This window comes from Mandrillus leucophaeus, unplaced genomic scaffold (assembly GCF_000951045.1).
Source record: "Mandrillus leucophaeus isolate KB7577 unplaced genomic scaffold, Mleu.le_1.0 Scaffold146, whole genome shotgun sequence".
Taxonomy (NCBI): domain Eukaryota; kingdom Metazoa; phylum Chordata; class Mammalia; order Primates; family Cercopithecidae; genus Mandrillus; species Mandrillus leucophaeus.
The window spans coordinates 2,910,780-2,929,201 of record NW_012101432.1 but is presented as its reverse complement, the minus strand read 5'-3'; the positions used below and the strand labels follow the sequence as shown (position 1 = coordinate 2,929,201).

Here is an 18,422-nt window from a genome sequence, read left to right as displayed (position 1 = left end):
TGTGCTTCCCTTTGTGGGTAACCCGACCTTTCTCTCTGGCTGCCCTTAACATTTTTTCCTTCATTTCAACTTTGGTGAATCTGACAATTATGTGTCTTGTAGTTGCTCTTCTCGAGGAGTATCTTTTTGTCATTCTCTGTATTTCCTGAATTTGAATGTTGGCCTGCCTTGCTAGGTTGGGGAAGTTCTCCTGGATAATATCTTGAAGAGTGTTTTCCAACTTGGTTCCATTATCCCTGTCACTTTCAGGTACACCAATCAGATGTAGATTTGGTCTTTTCACATAGTCCCATATTTCTTGGAGGCTTTGTTTGTTTCTTTTTACTCTTTTTTCTCTAAACTTCTCTTCTCACTTCATTTCATTCATTTGATCTTCAATCACTGATACCCTTTCTTCCAGTTGATCGAATCGGCTGCTGAAGCTTGTGCATGCATCACGTAGTTCTCATGCCATGGTTTTCAACTCCATCCGGTCATTTAAGGTCTTCTCTATGCTGTTTATTCCAGTTAGCCATTCCTCTAATCTTTTTTCAAGGTTTTTAGCTTTTTTGTGATGGGTTCAGACATCCTCCTTTAGCTTGGAGAAATTTGTTGTTACCAATTGTCTGAAGCCTTCTCTCAACTTGTCAAAATCATTCTCCATCTAGCTTTGTCTGTTGCTGGCAAGGAGCTATATTCCTCTGGAGGAGAAGAGGTGCTCTGATTTTTAGAATTTTCAGCTTTTCTGCTCTGGTTTCTCCCTGTCTTTGTGGTTTTATCTACCTTTGGTCTTTGATGATGGTGACATACAGATGGGGTTTTCATGTGGATATCCTTTCTGTTTGTTAGTTTTCCTTCTAACACTTAGGACCCTCAGCTGCAGGTCTGTTGGAGTTTGCTGGACGTCCACTCCAGACCCTGTTTGCCTGGGTATCACCAGCAGATGCTGCAGAACAGCAAATATTGCAGAAAGGCAAATGTTGCTGTCTGATTGTTCCTCTGGAAGCTTCATCGCAGAGGGGCACCCGGCTGTTTGAGGTGTCAGTTGGCCCCTACTGGGAGGTGTCTCCCAGTTAGGCTACTCGGGGGTCAGGGACCCACTTGAGGAGGCAGTCTATCTGTTCTCAGATCTCAAACTCCATGCTGGGAGAACCACTACTCTCTTCAAAGCTGTCAGACAGGGACATTTAAGTCTGCAGAAGTTTCTGCTGCCTTTTGTTCAGCTATGCCCTGCCCCCAGAGGTGGAGTCTACAGAGGCAGGCAGGCCTCCTTGAGCTGCAGTGGGCTCCACCTGGTTTGAGCTTCCCAGCTGCTTTGTTTACCTACTCAAGCCTCAGCAATGGCAGGTGCCCCTCCCCCAGCCTCGCTGCTGCCTTGCAGTTTGATCTCAGACTGCTCTGCTAGCAATGAGCGAGGCTCCATGGGCGTGGGACCCTCTTAGCCAGGTGCGGGATATTATCTCCTGGGGTGCCGTTTGCTAAGACCATTGGAAAAGCACAGTATTATTAGGGTGGGAGTGACCCAATTTTCCAGGTGCCGTCTGTCTAGGCTTCGCTTGGCTAGGAAAGGGAATTCCCCAACCCCTTGCGCTTCCCGGGTGAAGCAATGCATCGCCCTGCTTTGGCTCTGCACCCACTGTCCGACAAGCCCCAGTGAGATGAACCTAGTACCTCAGTTGGAAATGCAGAAATCACCTGTCTTCTATGTCACTCACGCTGGGAGTTGTAGACTGGAGCGGTTCCTATTCAGCCATCTTGGAACCTCTCATTCTTTTAATGCCTGTAGCATCTGTAGTGAGAACCTTTCTTTCCTGATTTTTAAAATTTGTTTGTTTAATCAAACTAGCTACAGGTGTGTCAATTTTATTGTTCATTTAAAAAACTCAGTTTTTGGCTTCCTTGGTTTCATTTTTCTCAATTTTATGTTTTATATTTCATTTATGTCTGTTTTTAAATTATTTCCTTTCTTGTATTTACTTTTTTAAAACATAGAGATATATAATTCACATAACATAAAATGTCTTATCACATGAAATTCACCCTTTTAAAGTATACAGTGCAGTGGTTTTAGTATATTCACAAAGCTTTGAATCTTCACCCTGTTCAATTCTAAAATATTTCAGTCTCTAAAAGGGAATCTCATATCTATAACAGTCACTTCCCATTTTCCACTCCCCTAGCCCCTAACAACTGCTAATCTACTTTCTGTCTAAGTGGATTTGGCCATTTTGGATATTTCATATGAATGGAATCATAAAATACGTGGCCTTTTGTGTCTGGCTTTTTTCACTTAGCATATAGTTTTCAAGGTTCATTCATGTTGTCGCACATATGAGCATTTCATTACTCTTTATGAAGGGACAATAATTCTGTTGTATGGATATACCATGTTTTGTTTATCCATTCATCAATCAATGGACATTTGTGTTGTTTCCACTTTTTGGCTATTATGAATAATGCTGCAATAAACATTCATGTGCAAGTTTTTGTGTGGACATATGTTTGCAGTTATCTTGAATATATGCCTAGCAGTGGAATTGCTGGGTCATCTGGTAACTCTGTTTAACTTTTGGAGAAACTGCCAAATTGTTTTTCCAAGCTTCTGTACCATTTTACATTCCTGCCAGCAAAGTATTTCAACACTGATTTCTTCATCTCCTCACCAACACTTATTGTCTATTATTGTGATTATAGCCATCTAGGAGTGTGAAGTAGTATCTCATTGTGATTTTTATTTGTAGTTCCCTAATAATTAATGATATCAAGTATATTTTTATGTACTTACTGGCCATTTGCATATCAGGATCATTCTCTTTTGATTACCTTTTCCCTGTGAGTTTAAATCATGTTTTTCTATTGCTTCATATATTGGATAATATTAGATTGCACCTGGGTATTGTGTATCCCTTGTTGTAGAAAATGTAGATTCAGTTATGCTCTCCCAAAGAGTTTTGATGTTTCAATTTTATTAGTCAGTAACCTTGTCTGAACCCAAAATAAGCAACAAGTGAAGTCTCATTTTAGTTGTTTTATCCTTAGATAGGCTGCTTCGAATCTTCCTCATATATATGGGATTCAGAGGTCAGCTAGATATTTGGGGACCATTTATACACAAAATTTGAGGCTCTTCTCTCTAACTCTTTTATCTGATATTTTCCCCCATCACTTTACAGCTGTTATAGTTGCCCTGAATTCTAACCTTGAACAAATAAGACTGTAGGTTTCTAACTTTTTTTGAATGTGGCACCAGCTGAGGCTGTAAAACAATGGGAAACTCATTCTTCTACCAAGTGTCGGCACCCCCTTCGCTAGCTCTCTACTTGCTTTTTGTCCATTCACTGACTTCTAGTAGTTGTTTTTTTAAATATTTTGTCCAGAATTTATAGTCATTATGTGAGGTAAGGTTGGTCTGATAGTAACTGTTTAGCCATTACCAGAAACAGAGCCTCTCTGTTGATTTTTGTTAACTTGTTTCCTCAGTGGTATAGACATTTCCTCCCAACAGCTATTCTACTGGTAGTTGCCTTTAAATTTCTCGTAAATATTTATCAGAAATATTTTATTTTTCTTATTATAAATTATTTTAAAATATCTGTGATTTCCTTGGAATACAAGACAACTCTTTACTGTTGGTGGATGATATTACTCTTCATTCTTTGAATTCAAATATGTCAGTTTATCAAATTATTTCTGTGGATTTCTATCTGTTTTCCTCCCATAGATTTAATTACTCTAGGAATAATGATTTTAGTGTACTTGGATGCCTTTTGGAAACATAGCAAACTTATTTCACACATAATTTTATAAACAATTATATTTGCTAGAAACCAAAGGAAGAGTTTTGGGTATTACATAGAATTAATTATATGAAAAGTATAAATATTATATATGGCTATTTGTAACTAAGTTTGGAGTTTTTTAATATCCTTAGTGTAGTCTTCTAATAGCACAAGGAGTGAATGTATAAATTATCTTCTTTTGGGGCCACTGTGACTAAGGGGTTAAGAAGCATTCCTGTTTCCTTCCAAGTTCTGTTCTAGTAGGAACTACTCATTTCCTACCTTTAAGTGTCTTCATTGAACTTGAAAAAGTACCAGGGTGGATTTGTGGTTTGATCTTAAATAGAATATACAAATAACTGTCCATGCATTTAAAAAATTTATAAAATACATAATTTCTCATTTCCTTTCCACTTGCCTTTAGGGTTCCATTACCTTCAAATGATGATGAAGATGATGATAAAGAGAAAATGCAGTGTGACAACAATGTTAAATCAAAGACGTTACCTGATATTCCCTCTTCAGGATCAACAACACAACCTTTATCAACTCAGGATAATTTGGAAGTGTTATTTCTTAAAGAAAATAATCAAAATGTATATGGTTTAGATGATTCAGAACATATTTCTTCTATAGTTGATGTACCTCCCAGAGGTGAGATTGTTTTAAAAATTCATTTTGAATATTTGTATTATTTACATTCATCCAGTATTCTTCCTGAGGGCAATTATGTGTAACAGTTAATAAGTTAGCTCTCTTATGTTACAGATTTGCTAACTTCTGCCATTTAAAACTGCTGGTGATAGATTTAATTTTAAAGTAAATATGCTGACAAACATCAGATCCACAGTGGCCTAATACTGTTACTCTGGAAGAAGTGTTTAGAAATAAAGGGACTTAATGAGCTTTTCTTGGTATCTTAGCTTATGATTTGAAAGATACCATATATTTACTTAGTTTTACCCTCTTTTTTTGTAGATATGAAAATTGGGGTCTAGATAGATATAGAGACTCTTTTAAGATCATCACCAATTAGTGGTAAAGCAAAAACTTGAGCCTGGGTAATGGTTGAGCAAGAAAAAAGATGGCATTTACATTATATTTACATAGTATTCCTAAATGATAATCTGTGGTGTAGTCTGGTGCTTACAGATTTGCCATAGATTTTCAGACTGGAATATGGAACCATAACAATTTTGAATTTAGAGGTTAGAATTGTTTTTCCTTTCTGAAAATGTGTGTGTGTGTGTATGTGTGTGTATGTACACGTATATAATATATACACACACACATATACATATATACACACGTATATATGGTATACACATAATGTATACAGTATATGTATATACGTGTATGTATATTTACACACATACATATATTAATATATGTATATATAATTTATATAAATTTTAGCTGCCTGTTGATAGTCTTTGATAGTAATCCTTTTCAGAGTTATCACTATTATTTGGGTTCATTTGCTGGCCTCCTTCCACTCTAGAAATGTATGCTAATGGCTCTACTGTTGGCTGTACTCCACTCTACTGTTGGGGCTGAGGCAGAATTCTCAGTATATATTTTCTATAGATACAAATGTAAAATGTGATTTAGGAGTACCCATCATTTCTAACTTATTTTCTTATAAGCATAGATTCTTAGTAATATTAGGATCTGAGCAGAACACATTGTCAGAAATTATATCTGTGAAACAGCTTGATTTCTAATCTAATTTATTTAAAGTAACTTATTACTTATTTCATTACTTATTTCTGAGTTTTGTTTTCCTTTTCTTAATAGAAAGCCATTCCCACTCAGACCAAAGTTCTAAGAGTTCTCTAACGAGTGAGATGAGAAATGCCCAATCTATTGGCCACAGATGGGAGAAACCATCTCCTAGTAATGTGACTGAAAGGAAGAAGCGTGGGTCATCTTGGGAATCAAATAATCTTTCTGCAGACACTCCCTGTGCAACAGTTTTAGATCAACAACACATTTCAAGTCCAGAATTAAATTGCAATGATGAGATAAATGGTCATACTAATGAAACAAATACTGAAATGCAAAGAAATAAACAGGATCTTCCTGGCTTGGCTTCTGAGTCTGCCAGAGAACCTAATGCAGAGTGCATGAATCAAGTTGAGGATAATGATGACTTTCAATTGCAGAAAACTGTGTATGATGCTGACATGGATTTAACTGCTAGTGAAGTCAGCAAAATTGTCACAGTTTCAACAGGCATTAAAAAGAAAAGTAATAAAAAAACAAATGAACATGGAATGAAAACTTTCAGAAAAGTGAAAGATTCAAGCTCTGAAAAAAAGAGAGAAAGATCAAAGAGACAGTTTAAAAATAGTTTAGATGTGGATATCGGGGAAAAGATTGAAAAGAGGCCAGAAAGATCTGATGTCCTGGATGGCAAAAGGGATGCTGAAGATCCTGGTTTTATTTTCAATAATGAACAGCTGGCTCAGGTGAATGAACTGAAGAAAATAACCCTTCAAACTGGCTTTGAACAAGGTGAAAGAGAAAACATACCATGTAATAAAAAGAAGAAAAGAATAACAAATGAGCAAGAGGAAACATACTCTTTATCCCAAAGTTCAGATAAATTTCACCAGGAGAGTAAACTTGATAAGGGTCAGAATTCCCTAACTTGTAATAAAAGTAAAGCTTCTAGACAGACATTTGTGATTCACAAGTTAGAAAAAGATAACTTACTGCCAAACCAAAAGGATAAAGTAACCATTTATGAAAACCTAGATGTCACAAATGAATTTCAAACAGTCAGTCTTTCCACCAAAGATAATGGAAATTTATGTGATTATGGGACCCACAATATATTGGATTCGAAAACGTATGTCACTGATATTCAACCTTCTGAGCAAAATGAATCAAACATTAATAAGCTTAGAAAGAAAGTAAACCGGAAGACAGAAATAATTTCTGGAATGAACCACATGTATGAGGATAATGATAAAGATGTGGTGCATGGCCTAAAAAAAGATAATTTTTTTTCCAAAACCCAAGAGGATAAAGAACCTATCTCTGAAAACATAGAAGTTTCCAAAGAGCTTCAAATCCCAGCTCTTTCTACCGGAGATAATGAAAATCAATGTGACTATAGGACCCAGAATGTGTTGGGTTTGCAAAAGCAGATCACCAATATGTACCCCGTTCAGCAAAATGAATCAAAAGTTAATAAGAAGCTTCGGCAGAGAGTAAATCGGAAGACAGAAATAATTTCTGAAGTGAATCATTCAGATAATGAAAAAAGTATAGAATACACAGTTAAAAGTCACTCACTCTTTTTAACTCAAAAAGATAAGGAAATCATCCCTGGAAACCTAGAAGACCCAAGTGAGTTTGAAACACCTACTGTTTCTACCAAAGATAGTGGAAACCTGTATGATTCTGAGATTCAAAATGTTTTGGGGGTGAAACATGTCCATGATAGGCAACCTGCTTGTCAAAATGATTCAAAAATAGGTAAGAAGCTTCGACTAAATGTATCTCAAAAGTCGGAAATAATTCCTGAAACCAATCAAATATATGAGAATGATGACAAAGGTGTACATGACCTAGAAAAAGATAACTTCTTTTCTCTAACCCCAAAGGACAAAGAAACAATTTCTGAAAATCTACAAGTCACAAATGAATTTCAAACAATTGATCTTCCCATCAAAGATAATGGAAATTTATGTGATTATGACACCCAGAGTATATTGGATTTGAAAAAGTATGTTACTGATAGGAAATCTGTTGAGCAAAATAAATCAAAAATAAATAAGAAGCTCAGGAATAAAGTGAATTGGAACACAGAAATAATTTCTGAAGTGAACCAGATATATGAGGATAATGATAAAGATGTACATGTCCAAGAAAGCTATACAAAAGATCTTGATTTTAAAGTAAATAAATCTAAACAAAAACCTAAATGCCAAGACATTCTCAATGAACACTATATGGAAATCAACAGTAATGAAAAGGAAAGTTGTGATCAAATTTCAGATTCCTACAAAGTAGTTAAAAAGTGTAAGAAAGAATCATCATGCAAGGCAAAGAACATTTTGACAAAAGGTAAGAACAAACTTGCTTCACAGTTAACAGAATCTTCACAGACATCTGTCTCCTTAGAATCTGATTTAAAACATATTACTAGTGAAGCAGATTCTGATCCAGGAAACCCGGTTGAACTATGTAAGACTCAGAAGCAAAGCACTACCACTTTGAATAAAAAAGGAGATACCCCTTTTGTGGAAGAAATAAAAGAAGGAGAATGTCAAGTTAAAAAGGTAAATAAAATGACATCTAAGTCAAAGAAAAGGAAGACCTCCATAGATCCTTCTCCAGAGAGCCATGAAGTAATGGAAAGAATACTTGACAGCATTCAGGGAAAGTCTACTGCATCTGAACAAGCTGATAAGGAAAACAATTTGGAGAATGAGAAAATGGTCAAAAATAAGCCAGACTTTTACACAAAGGCATTTAAATCTTTGTCTGAGATATATTCACCCAACATACAAGATTCTTCCTTTCACAGTGTTCGTGAAGGTTTAGTACCTTTGAACATTTCTTCTAGTAAAAATGTGATAATAAAAGAAAATTTTGCCTTGGAGTGCTCACCAGCCTTTCAAGTAAGTGATGATGAGCATGAGAAAATGAACGAGATGAAATTTAAAGTCAACCGGAGAACCCAAAAGTCAGGAATAGGTAGGTTAATAACCATTATGAAATGATAAAGCTTTAGAAGTGTTTTGGTTTTTGTTTTTGTTTTTTACTTAGCCAATGAAGTATTTTCTAAGTGGTATTTTTACGGAATTTAAAAACAATGTATAACTGAGTACATGATCCATAGAAATAGCATGAAGGAATAAAGAAAGTTGCATACTTTGGGAAATAACAGTGAGAGTATCTTGGACATTTACAACTACAAATGGATTTGGCCTTTACCACAAACTTGCCTAATAAAGACCTTAGGCAAATAATTTCCTTTTTCATACATTTGAAGAAAATTGAATGTTTTAAATGTATATAATAATGAATTGTACTGGTTTTTATTTTACTGAAGACAGTTGCACTTTTCTTGAGGGTGAGAGACTTCCCCCATTCAACAACATATATTTAATGTGATCAAACCCTTCTAGATATTTTAGAGGATTGAAAAATAAACAGTACCAACCCCCTTTCCTCAGATTCCATGCATGTAACAAACATCATGGTGAAATGGAATAAATGATTCTTTAAGCACATGTATTATGCTAAGGGATATAATGGGGCGTAATTTTGACTAGAGGAATCTTCAAAAGCATCCTTAAATAGGTAGCATTTTAGGCCCTAAAGGATAAGTCAGATTTCTACCTGTAGTATTTACTTTTTATTTTTTCCCAGTTATTAAAACAGTACTCATTGCAGAAAATCAAAAGTAGAAAGTCAAAAAGGGAAGGGAAAATAATGACCTGGGAGAACTTTAGTCCATTTACCATATGCATGCAGACCCAAATCTATGGAATTTTAAATATATATTTGAAGTCACACTATATATAACATTACTTATCTCATTTTTTTCCTTAACAGTGAATCCTAAAGTTCTTTTGCCATCAGAAATTTTGTAATATTAAACATTCCTATTCCAATTAAAAATTTTTACTGGGAGCCTATTATTTCAATATATGTGTGTAGATCCCTAGGGTTTTGGTGGGTAAGTCAATTCCAGGTAAAGGCACACCAAAGCAAAAGAATTACAAAGGTCTAGAGTTGCAGGATTTGTTAGAGGACTGGTGAGACATTTTTTATCTGCTCCTCATGGTGCCTTTCACAGAGTGAGTGATCAGTGGCATATATGTTGAATGAATGTTCTGTAATTTGTGTGCTTCCATGAAAAGAGTTGGACTAGGATGAACTTTTGGGACCCATATGTGATTTCAGAATAAAAAAGTTGCCGGCTACTCTGACAGTTTGTTTCAAATGTTAGTCTCTTTCCTCTCAAAATTGAATCAAGATTTAAAATTTGCTGCAGGGATTTGCAAACCACTATATAGCTCATATCTATTTGTATCTCTATATACTTTTAAAAATATTTGTGAAAAATCATATTCTTTTCAGGTGATAGACCATTACAGGACTTGACAAATACCAGTTTTGTTTCAAATAACACTGCTGAATCTGAAAATAAGTCAGAAGATCTATCTTCAGAACGGACAAGCAGAAGAAGAAGGTGTACTCCTTTCCATTTTAAAGAGCCAAGCCTCAGAGAGTAGGTATTTCAAGTGATTTTAGTATGCCATTATAAAATATATCCTTAAAAAATGTTCTGCCTGAATTAGTATTTGAGCACTTCTGATAATTCAATAAAACGTATATTATTGATATGTAACAACCACAGTATGATTTGGGTAAGATTTGAAGAAATATGTACTTTGAACAGGCTATTTTTGGGGGATTGGAGGGTTGTCTGGATTTAAATTGATTTACTTTTGGTTAATTCCTAGTTCTACTACTGTCATATTTTAAATTGTAACCTGATAATTATAATTTTTAAAATTCGTGGCCTGTGATTTGCAAGCTATTTTTGTTACCCCATTTGTTTATTTCCTACCTTTTTCCCTAGAAGTCAAAGTGGTTTATGTGTCCTTTACTCTCAAAAGAACAGTCCTTTCTCTTTATTTTTGTAAATTTCAAACATACCCCAACAAAGAGAATAGTGCCCTCCTCCAATATGTCCATTCCTCAGGTTCAACAGTTATCAACACTGTCATATTTGCTTCATCTATCCTTTTTGTTGTATTTTAGAGTCTCAAATATTGAGTCATTTAATTCTGAAAACACTTCTATATCTCTCTCTAAAAAATAAGAACTTAAATTTCTTAGCAAAACTAGACAACAGTGATCACATCTAACGAAAAAGAATGATTTTCATGGGTATTTTAAAACAATAACCAGCAGATGGCAGTAATATAAGGGAGGGTAAAAGAAATTAAAAGCGAAATTAAGGACCAAGGGGCCTTTCTTTTTTTCTTTTCTTTTCTTTTTTCTTTTCTTTCTTTCTTTCTTTTTCTTTCTTTTTTCTTTTTTTTTTCTTTTTTTTAACAGCTATTGAGATACAGTTCACGCAATTTAAACTGTATAATTTAGGCCAGACATGGTGGCTCACACCTGTAATCCCAGCACTGTGGGAGGCTGAGGCAGGTGGATCACTTGAGGCCAGGAGTTCAAGACCAGTCTGGCCCCCATCTCTACTAAAAATGCAAAAAGTAGCCAGGCATGGTGGTGCGTGCCTATAGTCCCAGCTGCTCGGGAGGCTGAGGCAGGAGAATCACCTTGAACCCAGAGGCAGATGTTGCAGTGAACTGAGATTATACCACAGCACTCCAACCTGGGTGACAGAGTGAGACTCTGTCTCAAAAAAGAAAAAAAAAGTGTGCAATATTCTGGTTTTTAGTATATTCATAGATATGTGCAACCATTACCAGAGTCAATTTTACAACATTTCTTTACTTAAAAAGAAACCCTGTACCCTTTAATTATCTCTTTCCTATCCCCCAATTCTAGGCAACCACTAATCAACTTCTTGTCTCTCTAGATTTCCCTGTTCTAGACATTTCAAATGAATGGAATAATAGAATATGTGGTATTTGCAACTGGCTTCTTTCACCCAGCATGTTTTAAAGTTTCTTTCATACTGTAGCATGTATCAGTATTTCATTCATTTTTATGACTGAATAATATTCCATTGTGTAGATACCACATTTTGTTCATCCATTTGTGCTTTGATGGACAATTGGGTTGTTTTCATCTTTTGGCTATTATGAATATGCTACTATGAACATTCGTTTGCAAGGTTTTGTGTGTAAAGTTTTTTTTTTTTTTCTTGGATATATCCCTAGAAGTGGAATTGCTGAGTCTGTGTAATTAATTGTTTGAGGAACTGCCAAGCTGTTTCCAAAACTGCTGTACCATTTTACATGCTTACCAACAATGATGATTTAAAAAAATTTCTCCTTATCCTTACCAATACTTGTTTTTCTATGACTTTGTTTCTAGCCATCGTAGTGGGTTTGAAGTGATATTGCATGGTGGTTTTGATTTGCAATGCCCTGATAACTAATGATGTTGAGTGTCTTTTCATGTGCTTACTCGCCATCTGTATATCTTCCTGGAGAAATGCCTGTTAAGATCCTATGTCCATTTTTCAGTTGGGTCATTTGCCTTTTAATGAGTTGTAAGTTAAACTTTTTATTTTGAACTAATTTTAGACTAATGGTAAAGTTGTAAAAATAATACAAAGGTTTCCCATATGGTCCTCTCCCAGCATTCCTTAATTTTAATGTCTTATGTGCCCAGTAAAATTATCAAAACTAAAGAATTAGCATTGGTACAATACCGTTAACAAACTATAGACTTTCACTAACATCACTTTCTGTTTCAGAATTCTATCTGGAGTCCCACATTGCATTTAGTTGTTGTTTTTCCTAAGCATCCTCTAACCTATGACAGTTTCTCAGTCTTTTCTTTTTTTCTGCCTTGGACACCTTTGAAGACTACTGGTCAGTTTATTTTGTAGAATATCTCTTGGTTTGGGTTTGTCTGATGTTTTTTCATGATTGCAATGCAGTTATGCTTTTTTGGCAAATATTTCACAGAAATTATATGTCCTTCTTGCCTCATTTCAAGGCTTCATGATATTAGCGTGTTTCATTACTGTCATGTTAGCCTTGATTCCTTGGTTAAGGTGGTATCTGCTGGGTTTCTTACTGTGAAGTCACAATCTTTTCCTCTGTTGTTAATGAACATGGAAGGGAGATACTTTGAGTCTATATATTCTATTTCTCAAACTTTCACCCACTAATTTTAGCATCCATTGGTGGATCTTGCCTGCAACAGTTACTACTATGGGTACTATTAGTAATGATTTTTGATTTCTCCCTTTCCTTCTACATTAATTGGAATCCATCTGTAAGGAAGAGTTGTCTTTTCTCCCTCTATTTATATATCTCTTTTGTTCTATAGATGAAAGTCCAATACCATCAATATTTATCTGGTTGCTCAAGTTATTCCAACTTTGACCACTAAGAGTTCCTTCAGGTTGGCTTCCATGTCCTTCTGACATGACTTCATACTATTTGGAGCACTTTCTTACTCTCTGACACATGGGATGTTCCGGGCTCATCCTAGTGAGAAGTGCCAGAATCAGGCACTTCTTTGAGAAGCCTGGTTCCCTTAATTAGAGAATTTTGCTTAGAAACCAAGATCTGAGCACTAAGTATGCTCATTGCTTATATTGTGTTGTATTAGTTATCTATTACTCCACAACAATATTCCCATAAACCTATGGCTTAAAGTAGCAATCTGGACACAGCTTAATTGGGTGCTCTGCTTAGGGTCTGACAAAGCTGCACTAAAGGTGTCGTCCAGGCTGGTTCTCATCTGGAGGCTATACTGGGGAAGAATCTGCTTTCAACTTACACAGGTTGTTGGCAGAATTTGTTTCCTTGTGGTTCTGGACAGAGGGCCTCATCTTCTTGGTGTTGACTAGAGGCTGTCCTTAGCTTCTTGCCACATGGCCTCCTTTCCAGCATGGCCACTTACTTCAAAGCCAGCTATGGAGAATCTCCAGAGCAAGTCCTCTAGCAAGATAGAGTCTTATGTAACAAAATGTCATCTCAGAAGTGAGACATCTCATCACCTTTGCCAGTGGTCTCCTTGTTTATTGTAGAGGATCTATAGTATGTTTTAATGTCTGGCAGGGCTAGTATCCTCTCATGGTTTTTCTTTTTCATTGTTTCCCTCACTGTTCTTGAATGTTTGTTGTTCCAAAGGAACCTTAGGATGGTATTGACTTGTCTGGCTCGGAGTTTCATAACCTTAGCACTGTTGACATTTGGGGCTAGATATTTCTCTTTTATGGGAGGCTATCCTGTGTATTGTAGGATGTTTAGTGGTATCCCTGACCTCCATCCACTAGATGTCAGTAGCACCCTCACATTTATAACAACCAAAATTATGTCTCCAGATGTTGCAAAATTTCAATTGGGAGGTAAAATCATCCTGAGTTGAAAACCACTAGTCTACAAGTATTTAGTTTTCTTTCTTGCTATTATATACAGACAAGTAACTGATGCCCAATGTTGTTCATATATATGAAAGCCATTGAATTCTGTGTCATTTTATATCTTGCTACTTACTGAACTCTGTTATTCTCTTATCTCACTGATTGTCTTGAGTTCTCCAGGTATAGTATGATATCATCTGAAAATAGAGATAGTTTTACCTCATTACCCCTTTGTATGCCTTTTATTGTTTTTCTATTAGCATTGGCTAATAACTCAGGTACAATGTTAAAATAGTAGCAGGAATAGTAGGCATGCTTGCTTTGTTCCTGACTTTAGTAGAAATACTTCTGTTGAAGTATTTTTGTCTCTCCATTAAACAAGATACTTGCTTTAAGATTAAGATATGTACATAATTTACTAAGAAAATGCCCCTTGATGCCTATTGAGTGTTTTTATCATGAATGATTGTTGAATTTTGTCAAAGGTTTGTTCAGCATTTATGAAGATAATCATACACTTTATTTCCTTACATGCATTAACATGGCATCTGTTGATGAGTTTTCTAGTACCAAACTCACCTTGCTTTCCTGGAATAAATCTCACTTTGTCATGGAGTATGTTTTTCATAATGTGATGTTGAATTGAGTTCGCCAAAATATTGTTTAGAATTTTTATGTCAACATTCATAATTGATGTGAGTCTATAGTTATCCATCTTTGAATTGTCTTTATCTGGCCTAGGTATCATATTAAGGGAATCAAGAAAGGTCACTGTCTTGGTTCCTTTAATGAAATAATTTATATTTCATTATAATTTATAGTACATTATAATTTATGTTTATAATTATTTGTATGTTATATACTTATATAATTTTAGAACATTGGGACTCTGGTTTTTGGAAGTTTGTTAGCATCCCCCTCTGAAACCATCTAGACCTAGTATTGTTTTGTGTGGGATAGTTCCTTAATAATGTTGACTATTTGTTGTGTGTGTGAAAATTAGTCTGTTTAAGCTTTTTTGCTCTAATGGGGTCAATTTTTATTTGTATTTTTTTTCATTATTTGTATTATATTTCCATAGGAAATTATCCATTTCATCTAAGTTTTCACATTTATTTGCATAAAAGTCTGCAAATTATCTTTTATGAATTAGACATGTAAATTAATTTTAAATTTTTTTCCCATAGTTATTTTACCTATATCATTTATCATTTTTTGTGTGTGTTCTTTTTCTCTTTTTCTTGATCAAATTAGGTAGTAGTTTATTTATTAACTTTTCCAAAAAATCAGGACTTTGATTTACTAATTGGAACTATTTTTCTGTTCTCTACCTCACTGATTTCTGCTTCATATTTATTATCTCCTTCTTTGTGTTTTCTTTGATTTACTTTATTATTGTTGTTTTCTTATTTCCATTTATTATTTTTATTCTTTCATTTATATAGATAACAGTGTTTTATGGCCAGGCACAGTGGCTCACACCTGTAATCCCAACACTTAATAGCCAGGCATGTTGGCATGTGCTTGTAGTCAGTCCCAGCTGCTACTAGAGAGGCTGAGGTGGGAGGATAGTTTGGGCCTGGTAGGTTGAGGCTGCAGTGAGCCATGATTGTGCCACTGCACAGAGAAAGATCCTGACTCAAAAAATTAAAAATAAAAATAAATAAATAGAACACAAAAAACAAATTTTAAAAATAAGTGTCTCTTGCAATCAATTTTTCTTTGATCAGTGCTTTCAGTGTATCTTGATTCTGATACATAGTGTTTTCAATGTGGTTTTTAAGTTTCTCCTTTTCTTCAGGAGTTATTAGGAGGTTTTAAAAATTCCAAGTAGATGAACCTTTCTGGTTTTTTGTTTTTATTTGTAAATCTAGTTTTATTGCATTTTGGTCAGAAATTATTTATCGTAATATTTCTGCTTTATGGAAATTGCCAGTATTTTCTTTGTGACTTACTATAGGATCAGCATTTATAACTGTGCTGTGAGTGCTTGCGAAAAATGTGTATTCTCTATAATCAGGATCTAAAGTTTGATATATATCCATAGACTTACTGTATTTATTATGTTGCTTAGATCTTCTCTTTACTTATTTTTTGTAAATAAATGATCTGTTTTGTACTAAGGTTATACTAAGAGTCGTATATTAAAATGTATTGTGTCCTGTGTTTCCATGTATCTCCTGTAGTTTTTGCTTCAGAAAGGTGGTTCCTTTGCTTTTTGCTATGTAAATATCATAATTATTACCTATTCATTTTGGATTGTGGGCTTTTTTATATTAAAAGTGTCCTCATTTGTCATGTTCAGTGCTCTGGACTAAAGACTTAAAGTCTTTAAGAGATAAAGACTTTAAAAACATATTTATGTGACCTTCCTGATAACTCCTACCACTCATATCTTTAGTACCTATGATGATCATTCCATAATAGCAAGCAGCTTTAATTAGGATCTACTTTCATAGGAGCTACTAGAAGCTGTGATATACCTAGTGCATACCATTTCCAATCCAAAAAGGAAGGAAGGAAAAAATGTGGCAACTGGGTGGTCATCACTCAGAATTTATACTGAATGTTGTGACTTTTGCTTTTAAAATTTTACCAGCTAAGCTGTATAGCAAATCATCTGCACGCACTGTACATCTAAACTAAAATAGAACATTATTTCCTTACAGTATTTTGCTGTGTTTTATTTAGAGTAGGTACTTCTTTTGACAGGATTAATTAAACTATCTAATTACCCAAGGCAGTGGTATCACACTGGCTCTGGAGAGGAGTACAAAGGAGTGAAAGAGACCTTTCCACCTAATCTTGTATACCTTTTTAATTTGGGACCATGTCTATGTATTTCATCTAAAAACCATACTTACACACATGCATGTAAAATATAAATAAACTCTATATCTTGAAACATGATGTATTAGGTGCGTGAATCCACCCTCTTACTGAAAAAATAAAATTATTGGGTAAAATACTAAAAAACATACCTTGAATGCATTTCTTAGCTAATGACTATTAGCTAACCAATGTTTCTTTTAGTAGGAAACTAAGAAAAGCTCAGATCAAAGATCAAATGAGAGCAGGAACTCAGAGGGGAACTGACCTTATCCTGAAGATATTTGTCTAACTAGGTGAACCTAAACATTTCATTCACAGCCCTATGGGGCTAGGGACAGAAGACAAATCCTAGGGTTTATCCAAAATAAAGAGGCTATTAGATCTTCTTCCACAAAGTTGATCTACTTTCTCAGTAGAAAAGCAAACTAAAAATAACCTCCCCACTAGCTTGCTCAGCCCCAGGGAATAACTTGGGTGCTGAATTAAGGAGGAAAAACATCTTTCCCTAGAATTCATAACCAAAATACAGCCTTTATTAGATTATAGCTGGAATTCACAATATTTCAAAGGCACAAAAAAATTGAAGCTGAGGATTGAGTATAATTAGTGCATGAACTGTAGTGCCCTGTTGTCTATTAGAAGCAAATATTTTGTAGGGAGTTGTCTATCTCACACCTCAACATGTTTTTTGCACAGCCAAAGTTCCAAGGAAAATGAAGGGCTAGCTCATAGTTAAGAAAAACACTACATACACGGGGAACAAGGTATCAGCAGAAACAGCAAATCAGACACAGAATATAAAATGCTTAATGTTTAAATAAAGGAGAGGCTTGAAAATGAATGAAGATATCGAGTGGAAAAGGTAAGTCACAGAAAAACACCTACAGTACGATTCCATTGATATAAAGATATCTATTAAACATAGATAAAACCAAACATTATACTTTTTAGGAGAGCAATACACAAGTGCTTAAAACAAAAACCGTAAAGAAGGAGTGATAATACAATTCAGGATAGTGGTCCCTTTTTTGGGGAGGAGAGGGATGTGATCAGAAAGGGGCACACTGGAGGTGTGGTAATATTTTGTTTCTTAACTTGGGTGTAGGAACATGAGCACTTACTTTGTTTTTAAATTGTATATTTTCACATGTTCTTGAACATATGCTAAATTTCTAATAAAAAGGAACTATGTAATAAACACGTAATATATAAAATCTATGTTGATTAATTTTTCTTAAATATTTGAAATGAATTATTTGAAATACTCTGTTAGAACTATAAGATTTCAGAAAAAATAGAGTATTTCAAATATTTAACAAAGCTTATGGTTTAAGGAAACTTCTACTGATATGATGAAACAGTTTTCTTCTCCATGCGTCACAGCAAAAGCATTAATTTCGGGTTGTTATTAATCTTCCTTTTTTTCTACTTTGCAGCAAGATGAGAAGATGAAGTGAATGTATGGATTCTGGTTTTTCTGAATTTGATTCAAAGCATAAGGAATCAAAACAGAAATATAACTAGTATCAAGAAGATGAAGTGCTTGATGAAAAGTTTTTTTTTTTGGCCTTTCACGGAGTGTTGATTTGTCCATTCTTAATATTTATTAATAGGTATATGTGCATAAAATAGCTATTTTGTAACATTAAGCTTTTTAAGTCATTTTGGTCATCATATAACATCTTCCTATTTATTTAAGCTTCTTTTTACCTAGTAGCCTTTAACCAAACAATAGCTATTAACGTTTTAAGCAAATAAAATGTGTTAAATACCTTTGCATTGGT

General features: G+C 34.7%; 1 protein-coding gene across 1 annotated transcript in view; it reads left to right on the top strand.

The window, feature by feature from the left end:
• Window positions 1-18,422, top strand: part of SGOL2 (shugoshin-like 2 (S. pombe)) — a 56,728-nt gene extending 38,306 nt beyond the window's left edge. Inside the window, exons 6-9 of the mRNA XM_011974539.1 lie at window positions 4,183-4,412; window positions 5,556-8,468; window positions 9,861-10,011; window positions 18,075-18,422. Coding sequence (XP_011829929.1) covers window positions 4,183-4,412; window positions 5,556-8,468; window positions 9,861-10,011; window positions 18,075-18,090 — 3,310 coding nt within the window. The 3' untranslated portion in view covers window positions 18,091-18,422. The remainder of the gene's footprint in view (window positions 1-4,182; window positions 4,413-5,555; window positions 8,469-9,860; window positions 10,012-18,074) is intronic.